Source organism: Coffea eugenioides, chromosome 1 (assembly GCF_003713205.1).
Source record: "Coffea eugenioides isolate CCC68of chromosome 1, Ceug_1.0, whole genome shotgun sequence".
Classification (NCBI taxonomy): domain Eukaryota; kingdom Viridiplantae; phylum Streptophyta; class Magnoliopsida; order Gentianales; family Rubiaceae; genus Coffea; species Coffea eugenioides.
The window spans coordinates 8,367,778-8,377,405 of record NC_040035.1 but is presented as its reverse complement, the minus strand read 5'-3'; the positions used below and the strand labels follow the sequence as shown (position 1 = coordinate 8,377,405).

General features: G+C 39.1%; 1 protein-coding gene across 1 annotated transcript; it reads left to right on the top strand.

The window, feature by feature from the left end:
- Positions 1-4,314: 4,314 nt before the first annotated feature.
- On the top strand, positions 4,315-6,553 carry LOC113767103. Its single transcript, XM_027311282.1, has 3 exons — positions 4,315-4,530; positions 4,684-5,257; positions 6,396-6,553. Exons 1-3 carry the CDS (start codon positions 4,315-4,317, stop codon positions 6,551-6,553), a joined length of 948 nt encoding a protein of 315 aa, XP_027167083.1.
- Positions 6,554-9,628: the final 3,075 nt, after the last annotated feature.

Sequence of the window (9,628 nt, the reverse complement as noted above, 5' to 3'; positions counted from 1 at the left end):
TACAGTCGGCAAAATCTTTTCATTGATGCTTCGTCCATTGCTGTCTCATTTTTCTTCGTTTGCTTGCGTTGGTTTCTTAGCAGTAATAAGTATAATGTGTGCATGTTTGGTTGGATTGGAATTGATTTTCACCATGCGAGTGTTTGGTAATGAAGCCCGCAATTGAGAAAATGAATACACAAGCTGTAAAACAAATTTCCAAATTGGCAAGTTCCTATGCTTCGATCCTTTTGTGTTTAAATCCAAAGGTTTTACGATTGTGTAGTAGGAAGGTTGATTGAGGATTTTGTTGGCTGAACTTAAATGTTGCTTAACTGTTTTTTGCACATAAAATTTGCTGCAACAACCTCAAAGCTTTGGCTTGTTGCAGCGAGGTCGGCAAAACGGGTTGCTTTGGGAATTAAGACCTTGATTTGATTTGTTTTTGTCTGTTGGGTCTGTTTGTTGTTGGATGGCGATGCCATTGTATGCGTTTGCTGCAATTTATTTGCAGCAAAGTGTAGCATAACAGTTGGTCTCAACAATGACATTGTTTGTAGCTATCGTTATTCTTGATCTGTTTGAGATTTTGTTCGGCCGAAAGATGGGTTTGCAGAATTTGGTGTTCATAGGCAATACCAGTTTCGTGTGTATGTAGGCTCTTTTCTTTTGCTTATTTTGGGTTCAGCTTTGGGTAAGGGGGGAAGCATTGAGATTTGCAGAATGTTGAAATGATTCTCTGTGTGTTATCCTGCTTCACGTTCTTTTTCTCAGAAGTTTGGTTGGCTAGATTTGCATGCTCTTGCTCTCTGGATTTTTGTGTTTAAAGATGAAAAGAAAGTTTGGTTGTCTTGTTGTTTAATCTGAATGTTTGGCTGGCGGAGATGTTAGTTGTGTTAGGAAGGATGGGAGATTGCATGTTGAGAAGCTCAACCTGTTGCAAATAAAAGAAACCAGCAGAAATAAAGAAAGCTTCATATGCATGCATGAAAAATTTGCACTTTGGCCCCCCAATTTCTATCTAATGCTACAAAGGCCCAATCATGTTTTGATTTCTTGCAATTAGGTCCTAGAGTAATTGCAATTTGAACCATTACTTGACCCCTTCTTTGCTTTTGGACCCGTGAATTTTTCAAAATGTGTTAATTGGGCTTGAGTGATTAGTTAATATTTGCAATTGGGTCCTTGGTAGTTTTTCTATTTTAGAAATTTGATCAATAATTTACTTTTCTTGGAAATTATGCATTATTTGATTTCATTTAAGTTGCAATTGGGAGGGATTTGGTGATTTTGTTTATACTTTACTATTTAATTGGTGTCTTGACCCTTTTATTGTTTTGAAGCTATTTTTCCCTCATTTGATTACCATTGCAAGGAAGGTATACTCTATCCCTTATTTTCACTTTATTTGACCCTATGTGTCTATGTGATTTATGTGCTTAATTGCATGCCTTTTGAATGTTTTCATTTTATTTATTTATTTATTTATCCACATTATTTGTTTTAGTTTTGTATAGTTATTTTCAATTTCGATCATTTGAAAGGCACTTGAATGCCAAAATTGTAATAGCTAGGTTATTATTTTATTTATTTTATTCTGTTTCCCCTCTTAGATTGTAGTAGGCTTCCCCCGAATGTAATAGTTAGGGCTTTATTTGCTTTATTTGTCTTATGTGTGTTTTGCATGTCTATGTGCTATGTGTTACCGCTTTCTTAGGGTCTTGGATTTAGATATCATGCTTATGTGTTATGTGTTATGTGTGATTTATATGTTTACATGCTTTTATTAGGTCTCACATGATTTATTTGATTGTAACCGATGTGTGACTTCACCACACTAGTCCAATGCTAGTTGTGGTCAATTTCTCGAATCCACACTAGTCCAATGCTAGTTGTGGTCATTTGTTCCGACTTTTCTCACTAGTCCAATGCTAGGGGGAAATTGTAGACATGGGTGTCAAGTAACAATTCTCCTTGGTTGACTTGGTGAGTGTCAAGTGCATGACTACTTGAATTCCTGTAGACTTGATACATGTTTACTTGTTATTCATGACTTGAGATTTTGAAAATGGAGTCGAGTGTGTACTTTATCGCACTCGTTCTCATTTGAAATAAATAACTCATGATTAACTTGCTTGACATGAAATAAATGACCTGCTGGACATGACCTGAATGCTTGAATACATCAAATGCTTACTTGACCTGAAATAATATGCTATGGCTGCATACGTCGTTGGAGTAAATCTCCTCGACACTCAAATACACAAGGGGGACACCCAAACTCATAAGCCGACCTTGAAACTCGAGCCGACATGGGTTTGGTCGGGAATCGCGGTGAGCCATGAGAATCACATGATAAGTTTGATCTGTTGGAGAGATCTTGCTTAGCATACTCGTTGAGTATCGCCTCATAAATAACGTGCGGACCCGGTTGTGGTATGTACGGTGGACGGATATGAGAAGTAAGTGGAGATCTACGAATTCAAAATACCGACCCGGTTGACGGAGAGTCATCGCGGGAAGGTATACGAATGACCCTAGCAAAGCAAGTGGAACTTAGCTCATGAGAGCTACCATATCCTTGAATTGTTTCTGTTTACATTTCATTGGAATTGACAATTACTTGTACTTTATTATGTGACTTGTTAATTGGGCTTGTTATTTGGACTATGTGCTTGCATGTGTGTCCTTGGCCTCACGAGCGTTTTGCTCTCCCTGTAGATTTGTTTTCCTTAACAGAATTGGGCATGGAATGATACTTGGAGGAACTCTTTTGATGTATTTTTGGCTTAGGGTTTCTAATATATTTTGGGTTAGATCTCTTTTTGGTTGTACTATTGAGAATTTAATGTATGATTTGGATATTTGATGTACCTAGTTGTTATATATTTTGGATATTGATGTAGCTTTTAGGAATTTAATGTAATGATTGGATAAGCGTTATATATATATTGTTAAGTTTGGAAGTTTTCCGCACTTTCTTACTTATCTAGTATTGTTGAATAGTTTTACATTAAGTTTGAATAGAAATTGCTTGAGTCCTGGCAAGAGTTGGGCAGGCGTCCCGCGGATACCCTCTGGTTCACCGTAGGGAGAAGTGGGGGCGTCACAGTTGGTATCAGAGCACTAGGTTAGAGATCTATATGGGAGATATACTAGATACTCTACCCTTAAGACCTGAGACCGGACGACTTAGTCATACCTTAAGTGATATTTGGGCGAACTAGTGACTAAGTTAGACATACTGTAAGTGACATCCGTGCGAGTGAGCGATTAAGGTTCTAACCTAAAAAGTGTAATTATTTTGCAGGGATGGAAAATGAAAATGAGACTCCGGCAGCTAATGGGAATGGCCATGCTAATGGTCACGTAGAACCTCCTAGGCCCATTTACTACCGAGTTCTGAGTGGAGGAACTCGCGTGCGATATACACCTTATGATAGATATCCTCGTTGCCCATGTAGGGTGACATTTGCCTACCCGAACCACATTGTGCTAGCATTGGACGACGAGCGTCGTTAGTTGGTTACTGCCAACTTAGACTTACAGGCCGAGGTGGACGAGTTTAGATAGATGGTTAGTGCTCAGGGCGAGAGGATCGCTGAGCTTGAGGAGGTAGTAGAGGGCGAGGTGGCTACAGCTGCAGTTGTTCATGAGGAGCTCCAGAGTACTAGGGCTCGACTTACTAGATTAAGAGGGGAGGTCCGTGATCGAGTTTCTAGGATCTTGGCTGATGCCACTGAGATGATAGAAGGAGTGGCGGATATAGTTTAGAACCCGGTCCAGGAGGAGGATCCGGAGGAGGATCTTGAGGAGGAGATTCCGCCTGGTAGTCCTGCTGTGGACTAGGTCCCTAGTGATCGACCCTTTTGACCCTTTTGACTGGTGTAAATAGGATTAGCAGGGGTGATGCTACGTGCTGAAGCCATTGTATTTTGCATGACTGTGTGGCCAACTTTTGTGGCACTTGCTTTTACTTTAGTCTTCTGTGACTAAAAGTACTCTTGTAGCACTTGCGTGCTATATTTTTGTGATTTTCCCATGACTTGCTAATTGTATGAACTTGAAATGATAATGAATGTAAATTATTGTTATTTTCAATGCTTTCGTGATTGATTCTTGTTTTAAGCATTTTCTCTCGAAATTGATTTATTTCTTGCACTAGGCACATATAGGATAATGGACGGACAAAGAAGTGGTCGAGACCGTGCTCGAGACCGTGGGCGAGGGATTTGACAGACCCAATCTCATGGAGATGACCAGGGATCGGCAACTGGACTGACCCAGGGACAGAAAAATATAGAGGAAAATCAAGTGGCTACTGCCATCAATAGGATGACTGACATCCTAGAACGCTTAGCTGATAGGCAAGGTCCTGGATCACTTAACCAACTTGGGGGACGAGAAAGAGGAGAGGACCGAGCCTTAGAAAGATTTTTGAAGTTTAATCCGCCTAAATTCGTTGGTGAACCCGATCCTAAGGTAGCGGAGAATTGGTTGGAAAGAATGACCAATATATTCGCCGTCTTAGACTATGCTGAGAATAGGCAAGTGAATTTTGCTGCTTTCCAATTTGAGGGAGTGGTTCGTGCTTGGTGGGACATGATAAAAGGAAAATGGGAGAGAGTTCAAACCCCTTGGACTTGGGAGAATTTCACGAGGGAGTTTAATGAAAAATTTCTTCCACCTCTGATTCAAGAAAAGAGGGAGGATGAATTTATCAAGTTGAAACAAGGGACCCTTAGTGTAGCTGAATACGAAGGAAAATTTACTAAACTTTCTAAATATGCCCCTGAATTGGTAACCAATGAGCGGAAGAGGATAAGGCGGTTTGTGCAGGGACTTAATGTAAAAATCCAGGAGGGCTTAGCTGCAGCTCAAAGCTCCACATTTACTGAGGCTTTAGAGAAAGCGCAACGGGTAGAAAGTGCAAGAATGCAAGTTAAAAACTTTCACAATATGAAGAGGAACTTTTCTAGTCGTACTTCTAGACAGACTAGTAAGAGTTCACAGCCTTCTAAAATTGGAAAAGGAATGAGAGGATTAAGGACTACTGGACCTCCTAGGGAAGCTTTATCCAGAGGAGGTCGTAGTGGACCGGTTCAGAATAGGGGAGCGCCTTCTAGTGGTTTAGCCATGACCCCTCAAGTCACTTGTGAATACTGTGAAAAATCTAACCACTCTGAGAATGAATGCTGGAGGAAGTCTAGGAAGTTTTTGGCTTGTGGTAGCACGGAGCACCAACTCGTGAACTGTCCAAGTAAAACGAAGATGGGAGGTAACACTCAGAGGCCAGAAAAGTCAACCTCTAAACAGACCAGTGCTGGAGGAAGTAGACCGAAAGTACCGGCTAGGGTCTATGCACTGGACTATCAACAGGTCCCTGAGGCGACTAAGATGGTTGAAGGTACAATTCCAATTTTTCAACGTTTAGCTGGGGTTTTAATTGATCCGGGTGCAACACATTCTTTTGTAAACCCTAACTTTATGAGTGTGATAGACTTGAAGCCAATTAAGTTACCATATGACTTGGAGGTTAGAACACCTACTGGAGACAAAAGTTTAATTGCTAACTTGGTGTATAGGGATTGTGAAATCTGTGTTGGGGAACGAAAATTATTGGCCGATTTGATAGACTTAGCAATTAAGGGGTATGATGTGATTTTAGAGATGGATTGGCTAACCCGTTATAATGCCCAGTTGAATTGTAGGACAAACATTGTAGAATTGTGTATTCCAGGGGAGGCAACCCTGAAACTGGATGTGAGGGGTAAGTTGGTTTCGTCTGCACTTATTTCAGGAATTCGGGTTAGAAGATTATTAAGTAAAGGAACTCAAGGATATTTGACCTTCGTTATTAACACCCCTAGTGATAAGGTGAATTTGTAGGACATGCCTGTAGTGAAAGATTTTCTAGATATTTTTCCTGAAAAATTAGAGTTTTTGCCTCCAGAACGGGATATAACTTTTAAGATTGATGTGACCTCGGGAGTAACACCTATTTCTAAGACGCCATATCGAATGGCTCCAACCGAATTGAAAGAATTAAAATTACAACTACAGGATTTGTTGGAACGGGATTTTATAAGGGGAAGTGATTCACCGTGGGGAGCCCCGGTTTTATTTGTTAAGAAGAAGGATAGGAGTTTGAGACTGTGTATAGATTACCGAGACTTAAATGATGTTACAGTTAAGAATAAGTACCCACTGCCCCACATTGATGAGTTGTTCGACCAATTGCAAGGGGCGGTAGTGTTCTCGAAGTTGAATTTGAGACAGGGTTACTATCAACTGAAGATTTTGGAGAAGGATATACCCAAGACTGCTTTTAACTCGAGATACGGGCACTTTGAGTTTGCCGTAATGCCGTTTGGATTAACAAATGCACCTGTTGTTTTCATGGATTTAATGCATAGGGTTTTTACCTTACTTGGACCAATTTGTCGTGGTCTTTATTGACGATATTTTGGTGTATTCTAAGAATATGGAGGATCATGAGAAGCACTTGAGGATTGTTTTGCAAACTCTAAGGGAACACCAATTGTATGCTAAGTTTATCAAGTATGAGTTTTGATTAAAAGAAGTGACTTTCTTGGGACACATAATTTTAAGGAAGGGATTAAAGTAGACCCGGCCAAAGTTGAAACTGTTTCAAAATGGAAACGACCGGAAAACCCTACTGAGGTCCGAAGCTTTATTGGATTAGCAGGGTATTACCGGAGATTTATTCAAGATTTTTTTAGAATTACTGGACCCATGACCGAGTTAACCAAGAAAAATAAAAAGTTTATATGGAGTCCTAAGTGTGAAGAAAGTTTTCAAGAGTTAAAAAGACGTTTGACTGAGGCGCCAGTGTTAGCCCTACCGAATGGAAAAGATAGCTTTGTGGTCTACACAGATGCTTCCAAGGAAGGATTAGGCTGTGTTTTAATGCAAAATGACAAAGTGATAGCCTATACCTCTAGAAAATTGAAACCGCATGAAGGAAATTACCCGACCCATGACTTGGAGTTAGCGGCTGTGGTATTTGCTTTAAAAATTTGAAGGCATCACTTGTACGGGGTGACGTTCAATGTTTTCACTGACCACAAAAGCCTTAAGTACTTATTTTCTCAGAAGGAGCTGAATTTAAGGCAACGTAGATGGATGGAATTTCTAAAAGATTATGATTGCACGATAAAGTATCATCCAGAAAAAGCCAATGTAGTGGCTGATGCTCTAAGTCGTCAAGTACAAGTGGTCGGATTGATGATTAAGGAGCTTCACTTGTTAGAAAAAATTAGTTCTTGGAATTCTCGATTGGAGCCGAGAAAAATAATCCTTGAGAACATTGTAGTGAATTCCATTTTGATGGGACGTATTAAAGAGTCTCAGGAAAAAGACCTTGTAGTGCAAAAGTGGGTGGAAAGTGTCAAAAAGGGAGAAAAATTGGATTTTAATTTGGGATCAAATGGTATTTTGAAGTTTCAGAATTGGATAGTAGTGTCAAAGGATGAAGGGCTTAAGAAGGAAATTTTAGAAGAGGCACACCGATCGAAATTTACTGTACATCTTGGAGGGAATAAAATGTACCAAGATTTGAAGAGTTTGTACTGGTGGGAGAGCATGAAAAAGAAAATTGCCCAATTTGTCCAAACCTGTTTAATTTGTTAATAGGTTAAAGTCGAACATCAGAAACCATCAGGACTTTTGCAACCTTTGGAAATACCTGAGTGGAAATGGGAGAACATCACTATAGATTTTGTATCAGGATTACCGAGGACACAAAGAGGCCATGATGCCATTTGGGTAATAGTGGATAGATTGACCAAATTGGCTCATTTTCTGCCGATTAATATGAAATACCCATTGGAGAAGTTAGCTAAGCTGTACATGGATGAGATTATCAGGTTACATGGAATACCGGTAAGTATTGTATCTGATAGACATCCAAGATTTGTTTCGAGATTCTGGCAAAAGATGCAAGAGGTGTTGGGGACTAAATTGAATTTCAATACTACTTACCATCCCCAAACCGATGGACAGTCCGAGCAGACGATTTAAACACTTGAGAATATGTTGAGGACTTGTGTTTTGGATTTTGGGGAGAGTTGGAGTAAATTTTTAACACTAGTGGAATTTTCCTATAACAATAGCTTCCACTCTTCTATTCAAATGGCTCCATATGAAGCACTTTATGGTCGAAAGTGTAGATCACCGATTTGTTGGGACGAAATAGGTGAACGAAAGATTTTAGACCCGACTACAGTGCCCTGGATTGAGGAAGCTAATGAGAAAGTAAAGTTAGTACGTCAGAGAATCCAAACTGCACAAAGTCGTCAGAAGAGTTATACAGATAATCGGAGAAAGGATTTGGAATTTGAAGTTGGAGATCTAGTATTTCTCAAGATTACACCTCTAAAAGCAAGTTTAATGTCTGGGAAGGGAAAGAAGTTACAACCAAGATTTGTAGGACCTTACAAGGTTATCCAACGTGTAGGAAATGTAACCTATAAGTTGGAATAGCCACCGAGTCTGTCTCGGATTCATAATGTTTTCCATGTGTCCATGCTTAAGAAGTATCATCCAGACCCTTCTCATATTTTGCAACCGGAAAGTATTGAGATTGATAAGACTTTGACCTATGAGGAGAGACTGGTGAAACTTCTGGATAGAAAGGTAAAATAATTGAGAAATAAGCAGATACCTTTAATAAAGGTTCTCTAGAGAAACCACGAACTAGAGGAAGCGATCTGGGAAGTTGAAGAGGCAATCCGAGGAAAGTATCCAAGCTTGTTCGCAGATCAAGGTAAATTTCAAGGATGAAATTTTCTTAAGGGGGAGAGGATGTAAAGACTCACAAAAAAAATATATCTATTTTAAACTCAAAATTCTAACTTATTTAATTATTTATTTGGCCAAATGCTCCGATTATTATTTTCTAATCTTTTTAGATCTAATTAGATGGATCTATAGCTTAGTTATATTTTTAAAGTGACTCGTTTTAAAATTTAATTTCTAAAGGCTCGTTAAGTGAAAATAGTTAATACGCGATTGGAGTAAATAATCGATTCGAGAATACAATAAGTTTGAAAAATTGGAGACTTCTACATTAGTCCTAAAATAGGTATTTTTATATATAAGTGTTCAAAGGTTAGTTAGTTATATTATCGTTATAAGAACTTCTTAGAAATTTCTCTATCTCGCGCTTAAATTGGAAATAAGCGTTTTTACGCGCGCGAGTAATTGAGGAGCCTTAGACCATTATTTTGGGACTATTAAGAGTGAATAATAATAATATGAATGTAAGTGCATTAGAGATTTAGTGCACTAGTGCAATAAACTCGAGAGGAATCGAGCACGAAACGCACGCGCACGTGCATTATTTTAGTGTACAACTTTGAGAAAATTTGAGCCACAAGTTTTTAGCCTACCTTAAAATCTAATAACATCGGAATTTCCTTCCTCACATACACTCAAACAGCCGAGCAACAAAGGAAGAACAAGACCAGAAAATTCCTCCACTCTTTCTCCTCAATTCCTTGCTCAAATTACCTTCAAATTTTACACACAACACTCAAATCAATTGGTGATCAAGATAAACTAGGAAAGGAGCTGCCTCTCACAGTTTTTCTCCAACTCAAAGTGACTGAAATTTCTGTCTTGGCTC

Excerpts from the sequence above, each read along its gene's own strand:
- LOC113767103 (XM_027311282.1), top strand. The coding sequence starts at position 4,315 with ATGACTGACATCCTAGAACGCTTAGCTGATAGGCAAGGTCCTGGATCA. Across the intron at positions 4,531-4,683 it reads ACTATGCTGAGAATAGGCAA|AGGGAGGATGAATTTATCAA; the intron begins GTGAATTTTGCT and ends ATTCAAGAAAAG. Across the intron at positions 5,258-6,395 it reads AAGTAAAACGAAGATGGGAG|GGTTTTTACCTTACTTGGAC; the intron begins GTAACACTCAGA and ends TTTAATGCATAG.